At 41.9% G+C, this 24,742-nt stretch overlaps 3 protein-coding genes and 1 long non-coding RNA gene across 4 annotated transcripts; 2 read left to right on the forward strand and 2 right to left on the reverse strand.

The window, feature by feature from the left end:
* Positions 1-1,105: 1,105 nt before the first annotated feature.
* On the reverse strand, positions 1,106-3,094 carry LOC147366808 (interferon tau-like). The gene is made up of 2 exons (XM_086414640.1): positions 2,784-3,094; positions 1,106-1,223 (listed from the first exon to the last, which is right to left on the reverse strand). The coding sequence occupies exons 1-2, from the start codon at positions 3,092-3,094 to the stop codon at positions 1,106-1,108; spliced, it is 429 nt and encodes a 142-aa protein (XP_086270766.1).
* Positions 3,095-6,387: 3,293 nt separating this feature from the next.
* LOC147366809 (interferon alpha-14-like) lies at positions 6,388-7,663 on the forward strand. The gene has a single exon (XM_086414307.1). The coding sequence runs from the start codon at positions 7,103-7,105 to the stop codon at positions 7,661-7,663; it is 561 nt and encodes a 186-aa protein (XP_086270433.1). The 5' UTR covers positions 6,388-7,102.
* A 187-nt stretch (positions 7,664-7,850) lies between these two features.
* On the reverse strand, positions 7,851-9,884 carry LOC147366810 (uncharacterized). The gene is made up of 2 exons (XR_015169083.1): positions 9,495-9,884; positions 7,851-8,623 (listed from the first exon to the last, which is right to left on the reverse strand). It is a non-coding gene; the product is annotated as an uncharacterized LOC147366810 (long non-coding RNA).
* Positions 9,885-13,127: 3,243 nt separating this feature from the next.
* LOC147366811 (interferon beta) lies at positions 13,128-20,976 on the forward strand. Its single transcript, XM_086414306.1, has one exon. It carries the CDS (start codon positions 13,866-13,868, stop codon positions 14,424-14,426), a length of 561 nt encoding a protein of 186 aa, XP_086270432.1. The 5' UTR covers positions 13,128-13,865; the 3' UTR covers positions 14,427-20,976.
* The last annotated feature ends 3,766 nt before the right edge of the window (positions 20,977-24,742 follow it).

Genomic DNA, 24,742 nt, shown 5'->3' on the forward strand with positions numbered 1-24,742 from the left:
ACAAGGGCAAGACAGAAGGGGGCCAATTCAGAGCCCAAAAATATAATGTAGGAAATAATTAGAGGTGGCAATGTTAATATCAATGAGATCATTGTCATTAATATCAATATTCATACACTTGAGAATTCCAGAAACAAACATGTGAGAAAGAAATTATTCTTCGTGAGAAAGAAGTTCAATATACACAGGAAACACAATGAATCTATAATAACATTTTTTAAATGCTTGAGCTAAATTTCAAATGGTATGAAACAATGAGTAAAAAATATAACATTATATAGCAATGTGAACAGAAACACTGGAGCACTGAAGTTTTACCTCAATGCTGTGCTTGCGAGCTAAGTTGCTTCAGTCGTGTCTGACTCTTTGTGACGCTGTGGACCATAGGCTGCCAGGCTCTTCTGTCCATGGGATTCTCCAGGCAAGAATACTGGAGTGCATTGCCATGCCCTCCTCCAGGGGATCTTCCTGACCCAGGCATCAAACTGGTGTCTCCTCTTGTCTCCTGAATTGGCAGGCATCTCTACCATTACCTCCACCTGGGAAGCCCAGTACAATGCTACTAGTCTGTAAAAAACCATATATAAAGTAGTAAAGAGAAGAATTGAAACTACGATTTAGAGGAGGACATTAGTGATTAACACTCTTGGCCCTTAACCCAGAATAGGAAATATAACTTGTTTCAAATATCAATAAACCATCCATGATAATTATCATACATTAGACATCACAGAAAATATCCATGATTCCTCCAGGGGAAAAATATTTGTATCAGTTTGTGTGCTCAGATCACAATGCCCGCAATTAATTTTAATATTATTTTAAAGCATCATTTAAAGATGTAACATCATCCTGATAAATTATGTCAAGTCAAAGTTAAACCATAGAATTAGAAATTTTGTAAGTAATGGAAATTAAATCGCTACTCCTCAAATTTTCAGAAGCAAAGATACACATTGAGGTGAATTCATATCCTGGAAACATGAATTGAAAATAGATTGGCCTCATTCATTTAAGTCAACAAGAATATTCATATAACATTAATAGAAATAGTATAAGAAAGTGTCTGTCAAATGGGCACTTCTGAGTGACCACGATTTGACTGTCATTCTGTGGAGTAAAGCTTGATCTTCTCAAGAGAGTGGTAGTCTAGCTCATAACTCACATAATCATCATCCAAGTGCTTCTCCTCAGAACAATCACCAGGCATGCAGCAGACGTGCCTGTCACACAACATGTTAAAAAGACTACAACGGAGAATATTTTTAAATGTGTACTCCAAAGTTAAGGTTTCATAAATTTCCTCATCTTGCTGTTTCACGAAGGATCTTCTTACGTGAAACTGTCCTTTTTTCCAACTTCAAGTATATGATACGTAAAAGCATGACAATGACTAGGCACTGAGGTGCCCCTGCTCAGATCCACACTGCAGCTCTGTAGTCTTGCCCAGCACTGTATTTGCACCACCAGCAGAAGTTGTTACTGTGGTGGAAAAGACAGATAAGATCTTGATGTCACTATAGTAATTATTTTACCTCATGAATCCCTGTAGAGTGTCCTGGGGATCTGCAGGGGCCCACAGACCACACTTTGAGAACTGCTGGTTTCATGAATTTCCCTGCATCTGCTTTGGTCCGAGTGGCTCTGTAGCTTTAAATTCGCAAGTAATTTCCTTGGTTCTTAAGATAAAATCTAACATCATTCAGAAGTCTATCACTGGGCCCTTTTCCATATCTCCAGGGTCATGCCATGCTATCCTCTACATGCATGAGTACAGTCTACGGACTCGGTCTTGTTCACATCTTTAAAAGGACCAGAACCATTCCTGCTGCAGGGACACTCTATATGCTATGCTTTGTTTTATATTATTAGTTTTTTTTATTCTGGGAAATTTTGCTCTTCATGAGTTACTTAACAAATTCATACTCATTCTTCAAGTCTCATACTTTGCATTACTTCCCTGGGGAGACTGCTGCTGCTGCTGCTAAGTCATTTAAAGGTGGTCTAAATGAGCTTCCCAGGATACTCACTGTCATCAGCATTTGATACTTCTGTGTAGCCCAGGGCCCAAATGTAAATACCTAATTATCTTATAACTACTTATTTCATGGCAATGTCCTTGCTCCAGTGTGAGCTCTGTAAGGTCAGGGCCTCTGCCTCTCATACTCAAGACTCTCCACAAGGCCAGCAAATAAAGGAACGCACTGCACAACATCTTTCTATATGTAGTTTTACAGCATTAGGCCTCTGGGAAAAGATTCAAAAGGAAGAGGAAGAAACATGTCTTCAAATACATTTCATGAGTAAATAAAAGGTACATTTTTATTAAAGAAAATTCTATATTCTTATGGAATAAAATGGAGAAGTAAATGGCAACCCCCCCAGTATTCTTGCCTGGAAAATCCTGTGGACAGAGGAGCCTGAGGGCTGCTATCCTTAGGGTCGCATAGAGTCGGACATGACTGAAGCGACTCAGCATGCATAGCATGCATGCATGTAATAAATAGAACATATAAATGTGAGTACCATAAAAGTAAATAAATTAATACAAATAAATGAATTACATTCATACAAAAACATGTTATTTCATAAGATTCAGCCACACGACATCAGATTCCTCTAATTCTAAAAACAGCTGGATGTTGATATTCTCAATATTAATGCCAATATCAAATGTCACTCAAACTATTCATGGCTGAGGTAGAAATCAGAGTTTTGGAAATGACTGAAAATGAAGAGTCTGAGCTAGGACACGAGTCACTGGGAATCAGGTTCCTTCTTACTTTCTGAGTTTTCTTAGGAACTTGTTAACACAGAAAGCGCCTCGTGATCTCCATTCTGACAGTTTCCCAGCCCAGTCACTGTGTTCGTTCTCTTTCAGGTAGACATGGATGCCCTGAAAGTACCTCTTCAAAGCCAGTGTGGGGCCCGTACTTCCCAGGGCAGGGTCTTCCTCTTCCATCACCTGCCCTAGGCAGGCGTCAAGGTCGTCCAGCTGCTGATGGAGTCCAGTGCGGAGATGCTCCAGGAGGGTGGTGTCCCAGGCAGCAGAGGCGTGCTCTGTGTGGAAGAGGTTGAAGCTCTGCTGGAGCATCTCGTGGAGCACAGAGAAGGCCTGGGCCTCTGGAGCTGGCCGCCACTCACCTGCTCCTGAGGGAATCTGAAGTCTTTCCTGTAGCCCAGACAGGAAAGAGAGAGATTGTGTTTATTTGATGCAAATGTGAAGGTCTCCTGCTTTTCCAAGTCAAGGCTCTGAGGCAGTTCATGGATTCAGAGGAAGAGATGGGGTTAGAGATGAGCATCATCAGTATCATCATTGAGGAGATGAAGAACCATTGGTCAATTCCTCAAGGAAGCATTCCAGTTGAGATGAGCAATTGTGAGCATTGCTTCATCTTCATTTCATCTAAGGATCTTCTGTTGTGTGCCTCTTAAATATTAAGTCCAAAATGTTCATATTCTGAGTTTACCAAGATACATGTACTACCTCATTTTGGGCTTATTTTCACTTCAAGAGCCTGGAAATCTGTCATGAGTTTCTGCTCTTCTGTATCCTTACATTGAAGTAAAATGCATTCATTAAAAACGTAGATGTTCTAATTCAATGGAATGCTTATCATCTCAGTAACTTGGTACTAATGATAAATTAAGAGCTATTGGATCTTTCTTCCTGATGCTAAGACCAACTTTTAAGGAAACTTTGTTAGACTTCTTTTTCAAATCTTCTTTTGCTGCCTCTGCATATTCCTCTTGAAAGACTTGATTAGACGTGAAAAATATCTGAGCTTTATATGCATGGATCTCACCTTATTCTCCTCAGCAGAACTTTTAATTTGTCAATTTTGGTTTTATTTACTCTCCATAACTGAGAAAATTACTAAACATTTATGATGTGCCAATCAAAATGCTGAGCTTGTTACAGAGTCCAAGTTGCTCTGCTTGCAGCTGGGTAAATCAATGAATCCAAGACGAGGTGTTGGGAGCAGAAAAGGACTTTATTCGGAAACTGGCTGACTGAGAAGAGGAAAGGCTAGTGCCTCAAAATAACCATCTTGTGGGGGTCCTGGGTATCAGACTCTTTGATGAATCAGATATGGAGGGAGGTGAGGAAACAAAGTAAAGGACGTTTAATTCCTGAAAATATCTCCCAGAACAGCCAGCAAGCCTCAGGTAGGCGGATGTGTTAGTTGCACTTCCTGATATTCATTTCATGGGTGGTGTGAAATGGAATATCTCATGTCATGTCAACAAACAAAGATGTCATATCTATCTGTGATTCTGGCCTTCCCAAATGTGAATTTCAGACAAAAAGAATTGACGTCACAGAAGCAGATCCAGTGTAAATTCAAAACTGACCATTCCTGGTTACAAACTAAGCCTATACAAAGATGATGAATCCTCCAAAGTCACTCTCATGAACGTAAAGTGTAACCACCGCTCCTGTTCAAGTGTTCAAGTGGTTAGAATGTCCCTTTTTTATCCCAGGCCATTGTCCTTGCCATGTCCAAGCAACCCACTTTTTTATTAGCTCCTTTTATACGGTTTTCATATTGCTACCTCTTCTTTGACATTTGTATTTCAGTTTGTAAAAGCTGTGCTAATGCTCCTACAATCTTTTCTATTTCCACTTTGACATTTATGGCAAAAAAAGGAACAGAAATGTAAATGAATAGAATAGTTAATGTATTTCCTTCACGATTTTTCAAGAGATCAAAACTTTCCAGTCATTGAACATTCCTAGAATGCAAAAGGAAGCAGTGAGTGAAGAAGTAACGCACAAAGGTAAGGAGAAAGTAAACGATGTAATGAAAAACCTATAGTGACGTCTCTGTCCAAATGACAAATGTCACTTAACTGCACAAACAGGGATGAAGTGCTCTACAGAGTGACAGATTTCAGACCAGCTTATGTGAAATGGTTTAGCTGCAGACAGAGCCAGGGGAGGGTAGCAGGCTCTTAGGCACAGTGTTACCTAAAAGGATAGTGGACGGCGTTGCTAACTCCCAGTATCTACTTATTTATCTTTATTTGTCTGTTTACATTTCTCACTCTTCGTGGATGGTATTGGATTCTGAGAATGTAAACCTATTAACTCACCCTGAAAGGAGACTGGGGTACAGACTGGACGGTCATTTTATTCATGTGTGAGGGGTCAGCTGTTAGCTGGAAGCTACTAGATGTAGTGTTTGGACAGCACATCATGTTCATGCAAGAGATGAGATTAGATGTTATAATGTTGACCAGTGAGCTGAGCACTAAAGGAAGGGAAGCAGGTCATCTCAGGGAAATTCTATCCCATTTCCATAGTTGGATGTGTGAATTTTCTGCCTCGTGGGAACAGTTAACAGATACTGAAATCTTATGTGTCCAAGCATTGTCAGAAGTACGTTACGTCCTACAATCTTCAGAAAAATCCAGAGAAACTTACATGATTATCAGTTCCATATAAGAGGAGACAACCATAGTGCCAAAGGTCACACAGGCAGTGCAGGCTGCAGCTGTGACATCAACCCAGGAGTCTTGCCCCCATGTCCACTGTCTCATGCACCGGACCGAGCTGTCTGCTCTGACAATGTGCTTCCTATTTTAGAGGAACACTTAGTAAGGTCTTCCTTTCCAGTTCCTATTCGTCATTGTCACAAAAGTGCCATTCGCTCATTTCAGGGACATGACAATCATTAGATGACAGCTGAGTACACAGTTCCCTTTGCACCTGATAAGTTCCAATCCTATATTTCAAGTGGTGTTACGTTGACATCTACAGAGGAGCCTGGCAGATTATGGCAATTAAACAACAACTCTGAGAGTCTCTGCTTCCACCTGAGATAATATTTTGAGAAATTATCCAGAAAGTTAAAAAATCCATTTAAATTTACTCTTACTCTCTTTGTTTGCAGATTATCATTTTCTGAAACAGTCTTCAAATACTAGGTCTACTCAAACTTTGGTGTGTATAGTTCTCTTAGAACTACTTCTGGGACAGAGCTGAAGCTCCAAGACTTCAGCCGCCTGATGGGAAGAGCCCACTCACTGGAAAAGACCCTGATGCTGGGAAAGATTGAGGGCAGGACGAGAAGGGGTCATCAGAGGGTGAGATGCTTCGATTGCATTGGATCGACTCAATGAACATGAATTTTAACAATCTCTGAGAGATAGAGAAGGACAGGGAAGCCTGGCGTGCTGTAGTCCATGGGATCAAAGAGAGTGGACACGCCTTAGTGACCAACAACAATGGGACAGAGACCCCTCGGTGCACTTCCTCTGGGACAGACACCTTCCTGGATTCCCCACATGTGCTATTACTGCCTTTAGGGAGCTTACAATCTATCAGGGCAGTCAAATGTTACATAATTAGAGGGATTACTTAGCTCACTTCCCAGTGAAATATTTAAGGAGATGAGATTATCTGTACTATCTCACAAAGACTGAAGCAAAGGATCCTGTGAAATATTGTAGTGGTAGAGGAGAAAGAGAAATAAGCACAGGCAAACATGAATGTTTTAGGACAACCAGCACCTTAAAAAGTGACTTGTGGATTCTTGTTGCAAAATAACTCATTTTTAACAAATGATATTAGTGATAGTGTTCCCTATAATGTCTCCAGGGAGCTTAAGGCCTACTCAGGTTATATCGTAAAGGTACAATCACAACTGAAATTCTTTAAAGAAGGGAGAAAAGGGTAAATGAGGAAAACATGAGAAAAATCAAAAGCTTCTCTCATAAGCTCTTTTCGTACTGAGCATTTCTTGGTCACCTGGAAAAGCCACCTTTTGCATGAATATTTCGTCCTTCTCTGACATTGACGAGACTCTTCTACCAGGAACAACTAAGGAGGTGTAAAAAGCACAACATACGGCTGTGTAGCTATCAACCACAGTGGCACGCATGATTTGATGTCCCCACGTAGGCACTCATGGCAAAAATTAGCACTTTTATTGATTTCATTACAAAGAGTAGAAAAAGAAAGGAAAGGGCAAACTGTGGAAAAACCCAGAAAATGAAATTTTCTCTACTCACTCTTTAAGAGCCACCCATCACCCCAAGCCCTCAGACCTTGCCTAGATCTCCCCTGCAGGCAGTCCTGCGAGCCCCCAGCGTCCCAATGACCCTCCCTGTCTCTGTGCTGCTGGCCCTGGTGATGCTCTGCTCCAGCCCCACGTGCTCCCTGGGCTGTGAGCTGCCTGCGAGCCACCACAGCAATCTGGAAACCTTCACACGTTGGAGTCAGATGGAGAGACTGCCCGTTGTGTCCTGTCTGAGGGACAGGACTGACTTCAGATTTCCTCAGACCCTGGTGCACAGGACCAGGCTTGAGAAGACAGAAGCCACAGCTGTTGTGCACGAGTTGCTCCAGCAGACCTTCCAGCTCTTCAGCACCATGGGCCCTTCTGCAGGTCGGGAGGAGAGCCTCCTGGACAGATTCCTCGTGGGACTTGATCAGCAGCTGGAGGACCTGGACACGTGTCTGAGGGAGGGAAGGACACCAGAACAGTCACCTCTAGGGAGTGAGAGCTCTAGATTGGCTGTGAAGAGTTACTTCCAGCGAATCAGTGTGTATCTCAAAGAGAAAGAATACAGCCACTGTGCCTGGGAGGTTGTCAGCCTGGAAATCAGAAGGTGCTTGGTCTTTGCCAGCAAGCTCATCGGAAAACTCAGGAAATAAAGAAGGTGTTGAATGTGAAAACAGTTCATCTGGTCAACTAAATGGCTATTTTCTAAGACTCAAAGTGCAAACTTTAACTCTAATTTTGTGTCAGATGACATATAAGTAATAGCTAATATATGGGATTATTTAAATGTATGTTAAATGTTTTGTTACCATAACTTTTCAAAACAGATTTAAGAATCCATTTTCCATATCTTAAAAAGTTGTAATATTTATTTATTTATTTAAATTATCGGAAATATTTACACCGTTCATAGCATTTAAACTTTATCATTCACATTTGCTTTGTTTATATTTTGTATAAGACTACTCTTGTTTTTCAGTAGAGAAAATAAAAGTAATTTGAAAAAAACAAATGGACTAGCACACACCTTTGAATAAAATCTAACCCAAAGCCTGATCCTACAAGATAAACCTATACTGAAGTCACCTGAATACAAAGGGAATGGGGTTACCCACCTAGGGTCATAGAAGGAACAATGGACAATGTGAGGAGGGATGAATGTGATTCTTGAGACATAGATTAGAAGTGGGAGGGAGATGAGTGGAGAAAAGCCCAGGTCATGGACACAGTTTCCTGCTTGGGACCTGTAAGAATCCGATCGCCTTCAAGGATTAATGGAGAACCACATACATCATGCGGAGAAGGCACTGGCGACCCACTCCAGGACTCTTGCCTGGAGAATCCCAGTAATGGGGGAGCCTGGTAGGTGCAGTCCATGGGGTCTCTAGGAGTTGGACACGACTGAATGACTTCACTTTCACTTTTCATTTTCATGCATTGGAGAAGGAAATGGCAACCCACTCCATTGTTCTTGCCTGAAGAATCCCAGCAACGGGGGAGCCTGGTGGCCTGCCGTGTATGGGGTCACACGGAGTCGGACATGACTGAAGCAACTTAGCAGCAGCAGCACATCCATCATGGGAGGTCAATCTGCATATGTGGAATCTAGGATCCTGGAGTAGGATGTGGAAGGCAGAGTAAGTTTTCTATACTGGGTCACTCCTGAGAAAAGAGTCTTCCTAAATTGTTCAAATGGAGGCAAGAAGAACAAGGCAGCCTGGGGATTGCAGAGACAGCTAAGAGATGTGAGAACCAGTAGCTGCAATGTGACTCTAAAGAAGTAAAGAGGGTTTCTTAAGCTTATTTGTATATATTAAACACACATCATCGCTAAACTTTTAAATAACTCATACAAAGGAATGCATACCCTTGGCTTCTAGGAGGATGCACCCAAATCCAATACTGTTAACAATTTAATGTGTATCCTTCTAAACATTTTCGTATGTTGTTAATAAATCTATACATATGGACATACTAATGTATATCACATAAATATCCATTTTTAATATACTTCAGTTTCTCATTTATTTATATTCCCTTGCAAATAGATCTTTGAGATTTTTCTTCATTTATACATCAAAATAGATTGCCTAGTTATAAAATCTTGCATTATGTCTTAACTGCAAAACTAAGATAATCATAAAAGCTCCTCTTGAAAGTGTGGTAAGATTAATTGCCTTAATTTATAGCACATGCTCAGAATGTGCTACTAGACACTTTCCAAGTGCTCGTGACGTACAAACTCTTTGGGTTTGAATCTGGTTAGAAGATTATTTCCTGATGTTCTGGTTCTGTGCTCAGGAAGATGAGGCAGTTCCCAGAGAGTTGTTCAGAGACAGATTCCTGCAGCTCACCCACCACTCAGTGAGAGGAGAAATAGCCATTCACTGGGATGACGAGGCCAAGCCTGTTGCAACAATACCCAGAGTTCTAGACGGAAACATTCTTACGTGGCACAGAGGCCAGCTGTCTACAAGGACTCACCCCCACCCTCACTGGATTCTTTGTTTTCCCTGGACTTTAGGAGCTCAGAGTTTCAGCCAGGAAGACAGGCGTCTGGCAGGCAGTCAGGACGATCCTCTGCTCTGGGCACTCAACTCAGCCAGGAGGCCAGGCCAGAGGGGATTCCCAGGCTGGATCCTGAAATCCCGTTTGGCAGCTTGCATTTAGTTTCCTTTTCACTTCTTGCATCAACTTCATTGCTATTTTTGCCTTCTGGGATTCATTACGCAATCTCTGATGATGTAACAAAATTCAAGTCACTTGTCAGTTTTGAGTATACAGATGGCTTTGCTTTGCGCTGTTTCTCTTTAAGGAAGATTCAGAAACTGCCTCAGAGAAAAGGAAACTAACCCAGAACCCACATAGTGGGACTTGCTCACCTGTCAGCAGAGAGCCTCTGAGGCTTGTTCAGCAGCTGCAGCCAATGTGTTGTAATTTTAACGGTTTTCTCAATCTTGGGTTAGCCTGACTCACTGCACCCCTGACAGTGATTCTGAGGATTAAAGTCCAGCTCAGAGAATGGCCTGGGATCTGAAGTAAAAGCAGGCTTGATGCTGACGGGCACGTTCTGAAAGGGTAGGTCTGAGTGTCCAGCAGCAGTGGGTCCTGGCAGCAAACAGTGAAAACAAGGCCTGGGCTGCTCCTGCCTGTTCCTGGGCCATCGACTCTCTGATGGGCACATCCTGAGAGTGACAGGGGAGCACAGTGTGGGATCCTCTGGTTGGGTATGTTCTGGAGGAGTTAGGAGAGCTAGCCAGAGAGGCCTTCAGCCGAGTACCTAGTTCCAGCTGCATCCTGAAGTGAGCTAGAAAAAAAGTGCACAATGAGTCTATCCAAGGCCTGTGACAAGATGTGCAGGGTGTGAGAAAGGGGAAGAAAGAAGACTGCAACCAGGGGCACTTAGATCTCTCTGCATATTGTCCCTCTCCACACCAGGTGGGAGGCCTGAGCAGGGGCTCTGGGCCCATCAGCTACTGGCTGTGAGCACAGGGCAACCCCAGCCTGGGCAGAGTCAGCATCAGGTGCCGAGAGAGGGCGAGAGCAGGGCCGCAGCTGGAAGATGGGAAGACACGCTCTTCCCTCAAGCTGGAGACAGACTCTCCATTGTGGTCCTGAAGCTTCACAGGAGCTCTCTAGGTTGCCAAGCAAAATGTCTCCAGTTAGGTTGGCCCATTTTTTAAATTTGTATACACTTATACAAATGGTTGGTTTTCTTTTGAGTTGAGTTTCTCTTACTCACTACTATGTTTGTGCATTTATTGTGCTTCTTACATCTTGTTATTAACAACCCTATTATAAGCCTAGACAACAACTTATTTGTTTACGCCATTTTAAGGGATTTTACGTCATTTCGTGTTTGGTACTGTTATCAATAGTGCTGGTATAAGTATTCTTTACTTATATCCTGATGCATATGCACTTGATTTTTTTCCCAGGCTGATTGCTGCAGTTACTAGATCATAGGCTATGCATATTTCAACTATGCTACAAAATGTTTTTAAAGTACAAATTTATACACCAAATAGCAGTTGCTCTATATGAACATCACCCTTGACATTTTCAATCCTTTAAAATTTTTATTTGCAGACAATATACATTCATTTAAACATTTGAAAATCCAACCAAATACTTTTAGATATAGCATTTGTAAACTTAGCCAGATTAAAAACCAAAATTATTTTGTTATGTGTTTGTGTATGAAAATGCAAGGAAAACCCAGTCGATTAAAAAGTAGAAAATAATGAAAAAACTGTTTCATTCATTCTTGCAACAACACTAAATAATAAATATGTTAGGGGAAAAAAACACCCCAGAAAGAATGTGAAAAATATATAATCCAGGCATTAGTTAAAGTTTATTGAGAGACATTTTACAAATAGTCCAATAAGTTGGCAGCATTTGCTTCTTTTGTTTATGAAGTGGTTAAGAAACATTTCTAAATAAATATTTGCTCATTAAATGACAGTGTGAGTCTCAGTAGGAGGTGGCCTTGGCAGTCTCCTATTGTAGACTCTGTATTCCCTTCTCACTGATGTTGACTACCTCATCACATGCTTACATGTCTTTTGCTCTCTCAGAAAAGAATTAGTTGGACAAGTTGCTTAATGTTTATTGATGATCAAGATTGAAAAAATAAGACAATCTGAATGGAACAGAGAAACCTTCTATTTTTCATTAGTTTCTGGCCATCTAGTTTGAATCAAATTTCAATTATAGACTTGTACTTAGAGGCCAAAAGTGAAGGTAATTGGGCCTGTCAATGCTACATTCAAAAGGATTAAAGTCTGGGACTTCCCTGGTGGGCCAGTGGTTAAGAATCCACCTGCCAATGCAGAGGACATGGGTTCCATCCCCGGCCAGGGAGGATTACCTGTGCTGTGAGGCAACTAAGCCTGTGTACTCCAACTACTGAGCCCGTGCCCTAGAGTCTGTGCTCTGCAGCAAGAGAAAGCTCCACAGTGAGAAGCCTGAGCTCCTCAACTAGAGATCAGCCCACGCTTGCTCCAACTAGAGAAAGCCCACCTGCTGCAACAAAGAGCCAGTCCAGTCATAAATTAATTAATTAAAAATTACCTAGTCTACACTTTATTAAGAACTCCTTAATGCCTCTCCCCCATCCCCCACCCCCTCACACACACTCTGGTTGGAGCAACTTTTTATTTATTTTCTTATTTTTGGTTCTGAGACTTGTGGGATCTTAGTTCTCTGACCAGGGCTGGAACTCGGGCCTGCTGCCCTGAAAGCATAGAGTCCCAACCACTAGATCTCCGGGGAATTCCCAGATCTCCTTCGTTTTTTAACCTAATGTTCTTTTTCTGTTCTGGGATGTCATTTAGGATGCCCCATTACCTTTAATTGCCACGTCTTCTTAGGCACCTCTGGCTATGACAGTTTCTCAGTAGTAGACATTTTATGTTATTGTCAATGGTATCATTTTTAAATGTCGTTTTCCAACTTTAAGCTCATATAAAACGAAGTGGTTGAGTTTAATGTTGATCTTGTTTTCCTACTGCTCCCTCCATCTTGAGCTGTGTTGGTCACCATGGAGCCGACAACCCCATGTGGCCAACTGAGTGCTTGCCTAGTCCAGCCTGAGCTGTACCGTGACTAACAGCATGCACTGTATTTTGAAGGCACTATGAAAAAGAAGAATGTAACTGTCTCACTACTAATTTTGTATTGTTTTAGGTTGAAATGATAACATTTAGATATATTGTTAAAGAAAATATACTGTTCAAATTAACTTTTTTCTTTTTACTCTTTTGATGTGGCCTCCAGAAAAATTTAAATTGCACATTCATATAAAAAGAAGTGGTCTTTTAATTTCCTAGCTGCAGTCACCATCTGCACTGGTTTTGGAGCCCTAGCAAATAAAGTCTGTCATTGTTTCCATTGTTTCCCCATCTATTTACCATGAAGTGATAATGAGTTTGAACAAACTCCAGGAGGTACTGAAGGACAGGGAAGCCTGGCATTCTGCCTTCCACGGGGTGGCAAAAAGTCGGACACGACCTAGCAACTGAAAAACAACAATAAGGTTGATAAAGTTATGTGATGTCTTGCTCCTTATGGCTAAGGCCTCCAAAAAAATTCAGAACAACTTAGTTTAACAGCATTCTATTTTGTTTTCTATATACATTATTTTTTCTTTTATTTAAATATATTTATTTTTAGTTGAATGATAATTGCTTTACAATATTGTGTTGGTTTCTGCCATATATCAACATGAATCAGCCATAGGTATACGTATATCCCCTCCCTCTGGAACCTCCCTGCCTCCACCCCTGCCTCTAGGAACATCACTCTATTTTAGATAGAAAAAAATAGGTATCTTTTTGAAAATCACAAACTGCAAGTATTATTGTTTGGTAATAGCAGATTTCTGAATTAAACCTAAATCCTATGAAAAAGAAAAGTCTTACAAACAAGGCCCGCTCTCCCCAAATCTCATAATATGAAAAGAAAAAAAGAACAATCTTTTCAAAATGAAAGAATTCTGTAATAATCTAGTTATTTGGCTTATATTTTTCTTTAAGATTCAGCAATTCATTGAAATTTTAAAAAACATTAGATATTCTCGGTTTCTATATCCTTTTTCCCCATGGTATATATAAATTAAGATAGCAAGGAGCTTAAAGAAAAGAGTTTTAGAGGCAACTAATAATTTAAATGACATGGGAAAAATGAAAGCGAGAACTGAAAGTGGGAAATTCCTCTCAAATAGAAAGAATGGAGGGCCATGCTGTATAAGTAGCCCACACTCAAGGACGAAGGACATTCACTCTGCAAACCCTTGAAGACTCAGCTTCAGCACCTACTAGCAGAACAGGTAGCCCTGTGCCTGATTTCATCATGACCTACCGGTGCCTCCTCCAGATGGTTCTCCTGCTGTGTTTCTCCACCACAGCTCTTTCCAGGAGCTACAGCTTGCTTCGATTCCAACAACGTCAGAGCCTTAAAGAGTGTCAGAAACTCCTGGGGCAGTTACCTTCAACTTCTCAACATTGCCTCGAGGCCAGGATGGACTTCCAGATGCCTGAGGAGATGAAGCAAGAACAGCAGTTCCAGAAGGAAGATGCCATATTGGTCATGTATGAGATGCTCCAGCACATCTTCGGCATTCTCACCCGAGACTTCTCCAGCACTGGCTGGTCTGAGACCATCATCGAGGACCTCCTTAAGGAACTCTATTGGCAGATGAATCGTCTGCAGCCAATCCAGAAGGAAATAATGCAGAAGCAAAACTCCACTACGGGAGACACGATCGTTCCCCACCTAGGGAAATATTACTTCAACCTCGTGCAGTACCTGGAGTCCAAGGAGTACGACAGGTGTGCCTGGACAGTCGTGCAAGTGCAAATACTCACGAACTTTTCTTTCCTGATGAGACTAACAGGTTACATCCGTGACTGAACGTCTCCCACCTGTGGCTCTGGGAAGGGACAATGTGACTTTGAGGTGAGACTCTTCAGCCAGCAGAGGCTCTTGAAGTAACTGACAATGCAATGCACTGGATTTCAATGGACAGTTAAAGACTAAGCTATTTTTAAATTGATTTATGCATTATTTATTTATTTAAACTTTTATATGAGAAATAAATTATTTATGAAACAAAAGTCAACGTGGCAGTTTCAATCTCAACTTGATTTATGTGACAACACAGATTAAAAATTGCAGAGCACCTTGGAGACATTCATTGCAGAACAAGCCTGCAGAGTAGTAGAGTTTCTGGCCCTGCCTTTGAGGCATTTAAAATACAAGGAAGCTGTGTGGAATGTCCAAGTTATATGCATGCTCTCCATGTACCCATTCAGTCTACCTGCGCTTGTCTTGTTCACTTCTTTAAATGTACCAGATAGCTCATGCCGGAGGGCCCCTCTATATGATGTGGGGGTTATTTCCTCTCTCTTTTTTTCTTCAATTCGGGGAAAATGTAGACCATGTTACATTTGAGAGTCTTACAAAGTAAGCCTTCTTTATGCCAATAAAATTTGGGCAAATGCCACTTAATTTATAAAATTCTTACTCAAGTAAATGAAAAATTCAGACCTTCTAAATGTTCTCAGTTGCTTGTACACTCCAGCGCTTATTTCCAACAACGTAGTCCTGACAAAGAGGTTTCAGGAACATGAGTCGAATTACTTAAGACTGTCTTTGGGGGTCATTAGAAATTGTAAAAAATGCTAAGTCACTCAATTAAAAATAAGTGAAAACTCATCTTGAAAATATTAAGTTTACATCCATGAAAGATAGAAAAGTAAAATGATATTAAATACTTGTTTTAGTACACAGAAAATATAGTTTACATAAAGTTTAATAAAATGCTGTTATATACAAAATATATTTTAATATTCTATGCTTAGTATTTAAAATACTTTCTATAAATTTATTATAAAATTGGAAACGTGAGATATTTCATTTAAAATAAGTATATAATTCAATATAAAATTAATTCGAAAAAAGAAAGTGCTGTGCTTCTTAAAGTATTCCTAGTTTTCAGCTATTCAACACTTACTCCCCCTACTTCAAGGTCGAATCCTTGAAAGACCCTGAAACTTCCAGAGCATTCCAGGGGCGCACAGTTCTTTGGTCCCTGACCCAGGTGGTGGCCGCGTTCCCTCTCACCCCCAGTAAGTCCCCCAAACCGTCCCATGGTTCTTTGTCCCCTGGCCACCGCTGAGTTCTCCTCTGTCTGCAACGCACTCCCAGGGTCCCCTAGCCAGTCTCGTCGCCTTGGCTGTTTCTCACGTTGTCCAAAATGGCTCCAAGCCTGTAGTCTCACTGACTCCACCTGGCTCCGCTTTGTGCTCAAGGTCCTCCCATCGTCCCATCTCTCACAGTCTCACCCCCACCGCCGGGTTTTCTTGGTCCACACCGCGGTGCCACCACCCCAAGACGATTGTCTCATCACCTATGCGCGCTTTCACTCTGTCCGCAAAGCCGTCCCATCAACTCGAAGCCAAAAGCCTCAGCGCTGCCACCGTGTTGCATTCTGTGCCCAACGCCTTTCCGTCTTGCCACAGCGAATAGTCTCGTCGCCACTTCCAGGTTCCCCTGTGTGGACCACACCCATCTATAGTCCGGCAGTCTCATCCCTTCGCCGGGTTTAACTTTGTCGCAAAGCTGTCCAATCGTGCCACCGTCAGTAGTTTTTCGCCACCGTCACGTTTCATTGTGTCCGCGACGCGGACTCAGCATCTCAAAGCCAAGCAGGTTCCCAGTATGAGAAACGCCCTCCCATCACCGCGTAGCCAAGAGTCTCCTCGCTTCCGCTGTGCTTCACTTTGAGCACCAAGCCCGCCCATCGTCCGACAGCGAATAATCTTAGCCACCGCGGCATCTAAAGTGAGCGCAACACCGCCCCCAGTGCCCCACAGCCTCTGGTCTCGTGGCGACATCGGCTTTCACTCTGTCCGCAACACTTTGCAACCGTCTTAACCGCAACAGCCTCACCCACCCGCCACCCCCGCCGGATTTCACATGGTGCAGGACTCTGTCCCAGCGTCCTCTCGCCAATATTCTCATCGCCTGCGCTGTTTTACACTTGCCTCAAGCCCTCCGACTTCTCAGCGCCTCATCTCGCTCAGAACCCCCCGCCTTGGGGGTTCTTTTCTTCAAACATGGCCAGTTCGGGTTGACGTGTGGAAAGAAAGCCCACTACTCAGGCGATCTTTCCGAACATGCAATATTCTGGCTCCCTACTCAGGACAGCGGAAACCAGCCCTTTTCCATCAAAGGGCTAATGATATGCGCACCCTTGAATCAGTGCTCCTATAAAAAGCTCTGTGGAAACTGCGTTCTGTCTCTCCAGCACCACCACGAGAGTCATCTGCTAACGCTCAAGACTGCGATTCGAAAGCAAAAACGGTCGAACCACAGCGTGCGCGCTCTCGCGGTCGCAGGGAGAAACAGGCTGTCTGCGGTTCCATCTCAGCGCTCTTTGCTCATCGTTTCGCGGTGCTCGCGCGCCCCCTCCCGGCCATCTGCAGAATCACTGACATTCTCTATGGCCCACATCCACTTGCTGGTGGAAGGAGTGATACTCTGCTGCATCCCTGCTTGCTCTCTTCGCTGGACTGGGATCCACTGCCAAAAAGACAAGGAAATCTTCAAACACTTGAAATAGATGCAAAGGATCCGCCATCAGTCGCGCCTAAAGGACAAAGCCGACTTCAGATTTCCTTGGAAAAGAGAGATGATCACTCCAATGCAGACGACTCAGGGCCCCAGCAACCACTATCTGATGCTCCAGCAGAGCTTCCAATTCTTCACCACGGAGGACAGCCGTGCTACTCTGTAGCCCGGATCAGAACCTGAAACAACTGGAGCAGATGCAAGGAGACATTCTGTGCTGTTCTCGTTGGAACTTGGTGCCCGAGAGTATTTCCATGACATCCATCTCTACCTCAGGGAGCTGGAATACAGCCACTTTGCCTGAGACGCTGTCACAGTGGAAATTAAAAGTGCTTTTCCCTCATGTAAGAATCCTCAAAGAAATGGCAACAATGAAAGTGTTTATATTTGTAACTCTCGCTAATGAATTCCATTTCGTTTCTTCCTGTTGTAAAGCAATTGCAGCTCCTATTTCCTCAGGCACTGAAAACTGGAATGAAAATCATGATTTTTCAGAAACAGGTGTGGACAGCAGAAGAGAATGTCTTTTCTTCTATAAAGCTCTTTTGATCATCCTTTAAAAGATCTCTTGATGTCTGTGGGACTAGTATTTTCTATACTCAGAGTTCAGAGTTTCTTTCTCATGGACAGGTCTTCAGGATCCTCTGTTCTTAAAAATCTTTCTCAGTTAATTCTAGGTGCTATGGAGATAAAGAATAAACTGTGTGGATTTTCCTCATAATAGAAACTTATCTTTTCTTCCTGAAGAGCACCTTCTGGATCAGGTGAGTCTTCTGGTTTGTTCACATTCAAAGGGTGATTCAAGGATATGGGTACCTTCTGTTTTGTGGCTTTTTCCATCATCAATATGTGACTCCAAGGTTGTCTGTGGTACTTGGATCTAGTAGACTCGGCAGTAAAGGGATGAACTCTGGTGGCTCACAGGGGATGTTTCCAAGGGCCAGGACTACACAGGGTGAGAGCACTTCCTCTCATGTTCCATGGCCTGGAATTATCCTCATGGGAATCTCATTGCAAGCAAGTTGGGAAACTATTGGGTGATGAATGGATGAAGAGATAAGTTCAGGGTGCTGACTTTCAAAAATGCACAACATGATAGTTGAAAGTTAAGTGTCTGGGGGGCAAAATGAGGACTGCAGCCCAGGAGACAGCACATCAGATAGCTCTGAGAAGCTGTTCCAAAGACACACAGGAATATATGTGATTTTGGTGAAGGGACAATACATGTAATTATATGCCTGTTTTTTGTGGAAGTTTTCTGCCAGTGTCATGAAGGTTTCCTGGAGTCACAAGAACCTTTGTCACCATGAAGGATTTCCATGCTTTTCTAGATATGAGGAGATAGAAGAACAATTGAGTCCTTAAAATGGGCTCCTGAAAATCGCTAACCTTCTGAAGATTTGTTCTGTCAGTTTTCGCTGCACAGAGCATGCCTCACTTCTGCTTTCCACCTTAGATTCCTTTCCAGGGGTGTTAAAAATCAGCAGCTGCAAGAACACGTGATTGAATCCTTGTAGGTAGATGGCAAGTGCCAATGGCACGTGCTAGTTTGTACTTGACAGGGCATGAGACCACGTTCACGTTTGTACTATTTGTTCAAATGAAGTTCTGATAGGGGTCGAGTGGAAGAAGTACTGCTGTTGCTTCCACACACTTCGTTAAAATACAATCTGACCCAAATGCTTTTTCTCCAAGTTCAGCTTTGGGAAGAACGACAGGTATGCCAGTCATAGTTCACAGTATCATCGGCTGTTTGAAAGAAACATTCAAGCTGATCCCCAAAGGCATTGCCTACAGGAAAATATCCACAGTGTAGACACATTACAGGCTGTTTCCTTACTACCTGAGGGAGACAAGAAAAGAAGAATCAGGCAGTTCCTTGCAACTACTTGAGGATGACTGAAGAAAACGTGATGAGTGAGTCTTCCATTTGGGTCCAGGCCCAAGATCCTCATCCTGATCTTCTAAATATTGAAAATGGAAAGTTGAAGACAGTCTTCCTAAAAATGAGCTTCAAAAAATATCTCACATATGCTCTGTGAGAGGACAAAAAAACAAAAACAAATTTTTGTATCCACAAAGAGTTAAGAGATAAAATTAATCATAATTGATGAAACACTTTATAAAATATTTGACACGTTACTATGCTTAGTCTATTGATACCACAAACAGTCACCTAATTAGTCTTTCTGTTATCCTGCTGATGAGGTAACATTTATGGTGCAGGAAAATAAATAATAGAGGATAAGATAGCAATTCAAGTAAACATTTGCTGTTCACCCTTTTATGTTAAAGTAGCAAGACACATGTGTATACTTATTTAATATATATTGTACAAGTGTGTGTATTTATATATGTGTATGTATTTTTGTTCAGTCGCTTAGTTATATCCGACTGTCTGTGACCCCATGAACTGTAGCATGCCAGGCTTCCCTGTCCTTCACTATCTCCCAAATTTGCTCAAACTCATGTCCATTGAGTCAGTGATGCCAAGCAACCAACTCATCCTCTGTCGCCCCCTTCTCCTCCTGCCCTCAATCTTCCACAGCATCAGGGTCATTTTCAAAGGGTCGGTTTCTTCTCATCAGGTAGCCAAAGCATTAGAGCTGCAGCTTCAGCACCCGTGCTTTCAATGCATATTCAGAGTTGATCTCTTTTAGGATTGACTGGTTTGATGTCCTTGCAGTCCAAGAGACTCTCAAGAATCTTCTCCAGTACCACAGTTCAAAAACATGAATTCTTCAGCGCTCAGCTTTCTTTTTGGTCCAAATGACATCCATACATGACTACTGGAAAAACCATAACTTTGACTACGTGGACGTTTGTTGGCAACATGGTATCTCTGCTTTTTAACACAATGTCTATATTTCTCATAAAATTCTTCCAAGGAGAAAGAGTCTTTTAATTTTGTGGCTGCATTCACCGTCCGTAGTAATTTTGGACCCCAAGAAAATAAAATCTGAGAGTGTTGCCACTTTTTCCCCATCCATTTGCCATGAAGTGATGGGACTGTATGCCATGATCCTCATTTTTTGAATGTTGATACAACCATATATGTATAGGTATTTCTGGGGGGGGCGGGTCTGATTTAGCTGTACCTCAAACTGGTTCTCTAGAAAGGTGGTTAATTTAGGTCAGGGAAACCATAGATGGTATAGGGATTCTGTTTTACATGATAGCTGAAGATTTTCAAAATTTGAATTTTTGAAATTGCTCTTATGGCGGAAAATTTATGTACTGCGATTGGCATATTCATTCCAAAAAATCCTCTCTGTTTTGTTTTCCATGCGTGCAATCTGAATTGTGATACACAGAATGAAATATTCTAAATACAAAAGAAATGTTTCAACAATTAGAACATTTAAATAGAATTTGTGACTACAACAGTTCCATGTGAAATCCTGATGCTTTTCTAAGTTAAAATTAATGAAACTCTATGTGAACTTACAATTTTACAGATGAGATGGCATTAGTGGTAAAGAATCTGCCTGCCACTGCAGGAGACAGGCGATACAGTTTCCATCCCTAGGGTGGGAAGATCCCCTCTATAAGGAAATGACAACCCACTCCAGTATTCTTGTCAGAGGACCCTGGCAGGCTACTGTTCATGGGGACACAAAGAGTCAGAAGCGACTGATGGACCAAACAACAACAACCATGCGGAAAAGTATAAAACTAGAGAAACACAAAGGAAAGTTTGTGTGTGATTTTCGATGTTATTATGGTTCACATAAGAAAACAACATACCTCCTGTAGTTCCCACGTTATCACTGGAAGTCCCAATGCTGGAATGTTTCTACATTTAGTTAAAATATAATAATGAAAATGATTCAGTGTCTTATATGTGTTCAGTTCAGTTCAGTCGCTCGCTCGTGTCCGACTACAGTTCAATCACTCAGTCATGTCCGACTATACGACCATATGAACTGCCGCACACCAGGCCTCCCTGTCCATCACCAAATCCCGGAGTTCACTAAAATCACGTCCATCAAGTCAGTGATGCCATCCAGCCATCTCATCCTCTGTTGTCCCCTTCTCCCCTGGCCCCAATCTACCCTGCATCAGAGTCTTTTCCAATGAGTCAACACTTCGCATGAGGTGGCCAAAGTACTGGAGTTTCAGCTTTAGCATCATTCCCTCCAAAGAACTCCCAGGGCTGATCTCCTTCAGAATGGACTGGTTGCATCTCCCTGCAGTCCAGGGAACTCTCAGGAGTCTTCTCCAACACCACAGTTCAAAAGCATCAATTCTTCGGCGCTCAGCTTCCTTCATAATCCTACTCTCACATCCATAATGACCAATGGAAAAACCATAGCCTTGACTAGACGGACCTTTATTGACAAAGTAATGTCTCTGCTTTGGAATATGCTATCTAGGCTGGTCATAACTTTTCTTCCAAGGAGTAAGCGTCTTTTAATTTCATGGTTGCAGTCACCATCTGCAGTGATTTTGCAGCCCCAAAAAATAAAGTCTGACACTGTTTCCACTGTTTCCTCATCTGTTTGCCATGTAGTGATGGGAGCAGATGCCATGATCTTCGTTTTCTGAATGCTGAGCTTAAAGCCAACTTTTTCACTCTCCTCTTTTACTTTCATCAAGAGGCTTTTTAGCTCCTCTTCACTTTCTGTCATAAAGGTGGTGTCATCTGCATATCTGAGGTTACTGATATTTCTCCTGGCAATCTTGATTCCAGCTTGTGTTTTTCCAGCCCAGCGTTTCTCATATGTGTAATAAAATTCAAAAAATTTATAATCCTCCTTGGAAACCATGTTAGATCTGAAATACTATCAAGAACATGAGAAAAGTACCTTACCTTATTTTTTAAATTGTACATCATTTGTAGCTCATCAAAAACAAATATATGAGTCACGTATGTTTCATCAATAAAAATAATAAAACAATAGAAAAACATGTAATTCACTTTATGGAAGTGAAAAAATGGATGGGTTTAATGTATGAAATTCATACTTTGGAAAAAATGATATGGTCATAAAATGTCCATGGTAAGGGTATAAAAATAGAGGGAAAATGGCTAATGCATGTAATAATGAAAATCCATTTTTCCCCATTATTGAAAAAGAAGATGAATACGTGCGTCTAGGAACATACATTTCACATTACTAGAATCACTAGTGTGAATGGGAATTGTTTTTTCTTCACTTCTGTATTTGCTACTTTGTGTTTAAATTGGCAGGACAGCTCACTGTTCTTTGATTTCTAATTTCCTGCCTTCTTCCCAGCTGGAGTTCAGAGGAAACCAATATAGCCAATCTCTAAACTCAATATGCCAGGAAATTTGGAAAACTCAGCAGTGGCCATGGGACTGGAAAAGCTCAGTTTTCATTCCAGTCCCTAAGAAAGGCAATGCCAAAGAATGCTCAAACTACCGCACAATTGCATTCATCTTACACACTAGCAAAGGAATGCTCAAAATTCTCAAAGCCAGGCTTCAACAATACATGAACTGTGAACTTCCAGATGTTCGAGCTGGTTTTAGAAAAGACAGAGGAACCAGAGAATAAATTGCCAACATCCGCTGGATCATGGTAAAAGCAAGAGAGTTCCAGAAAAAACATCTATTTCTGCTTTATTGACTATGCCAAAGCCTTTGACTATGTGGATCACAATAAACTGTGGAAACTTCTGAAAGAGATGGGAATCCCAGACCACCTGACTGCCTCTTGAGAAATCTGTATGCAGGTCAGGAAGCAACAGTTAGAACTGGACATGGAACAACAGACAGGTTCCAAATAGGAAAAGGAGTACGCGAAGGCTGTATATTATCACCCTGCTTATTTAACTTATATATAGAGTACATCATGAGAAACACTGGGCCAGATGAAGCACAAGCTGGAATCAAGATTGCCGGGAGAAAGATCGATAACCTCAGATATGCAGATAACACCACCCTTAAGGCAGAAAGTGAAGAACAAAAGAGTCTCTTGAGAACATGAAAAAGGAAAGAGTCCGCTTAAACCTCAACTTTCAGAAAACTAAGATCATGGCATCTGGTCTCATCACTTCATGGCACATAGTGGAGAAACAGTGGAAACTGTGGCAGACTTTATTTTCTGGGGCTCCAAAACCACTCCAGATGGTGACTGCAGACATGGAATAAAAAGCTTACTCCTTGGAAGAAAAGTTATGACCAACCTAGACAGCATATTTAAAAGTAGAGACATACTTTGCCAACAATGGTCCATCTAGTCAAAGCTATGGTTTTTCCAGTAGTCATGTATGAATGTGAGGGTTGGACTATAAAGAAAGCTGAGCGCTGAAGAACTGATGTGCTTGAACTGTGGTGTTGGAGAAGATTCTTGAGAGTCCCTTGGACTGCAAGGAGATGAAACCAGTCCATCCTAAAGGAAATCAGTTGAATGTTCATTGGAAGGACTGACATTGAAGCTGAAACGCGAATACTTTGGCCACTTGATTCGAAGAGTTGACTAATTTGAAAAGACCTTGATGCTGGGAAAGATTTATGGAGGAAGGAGAAGGGGACCACAGAAGATGAGATGGTTGGATGTCATCACCGACTCAATGGACATGAGTTTGTGTAAACTCCGGGAGTTGGTGATGGACAGGGAAGCCTGGCATGCTGCAGTCCATGGGATCGCAAAGAGCAGGATACGACTGAGCTGAGCCACTGAACTGAACTGAACTGAAGCCAGTATTTGACTACAGCCCATAGATGGAAGTGTAACTCCAGTTCCTGTTTGTTCATGAATGCATCACTCACTAGTCAACCAAGACTACAAGGCTGAGGACCTAGAACACAGAGATGGAGGTTGCCTCAGCTCTTCATTCTCTCAGTACTGTAGCTTGCTCCTTGCTCTAGTCCAATGCTGGATAACGGATCCCTGAAGAAAGGCCATCAAAGACTTCCAGGGACAGATGGAGAGCCTGGTGTGATGAAGTAACCCCTGCCGCTTAAACTCTCCTCTCAGACCTCACCTGGTTCACCTGCTTTCTTGGTTAAAGCTTTCGGGGTAGTTTTATGAGAGAGTCTGTGTGACACTGAACGTAGATTTCCCCGTGGTTTCCTTAGTTGTACATGTACGGGGATGCAGTCTCTATAGACGTGTTGAAGAACAGGTCAGGAGACCTGATGTCTAATGATGGCAAGAGCATCATCATCATTCAAAAAGATTTTGACTCCCAGGATGAGAACTGCCTTCAGAGCAAGTTTACAAGCTAGATAGGAAGATGAAACTCATTGCTATATTCTCATATGCTTCACCTTAAAGTGAGAATTGTTTCATTCAAATTGATTAGGGCCTTAGTAACCACAGGACTCCGAAAATTGCCAATCATCATATTTGGAATACATGGCACTCATTTTGCAAACTGCATCCACTTTCCATCATTCTAACAGCATTCAAACTTAATGTGTTTTCATTTTCTTAAGTAAACAATGTGTTTTCCTTTAACTTTTACACATTCCCCTGGGTTTACACTTGACCATAGCTTCACATGCATCTCTATTCCTATCAAGTCTCTTGTGAGCATTTGCTGTGTTGATGAAAAGCAACAGTCCTAGTAAGAACTACAAGTGAGTAGTCACATGAGTGGAAGGTACTTTAAAGAGTTTGTTA

Source organism: Bos grunniens, chromosome 8, assembly GCF_055505025.1.
Source record: "Bos grunniens cultivar Pamir isolate PY7600 chromosome 8, Bosgru_T2T1.0, whole genome shotgun sequence".
NCBI lineage: Eukaryota > Metazoa > Chordata > Mammalia > Artiodactyla > Bovidae > Bos > Bos grunniens.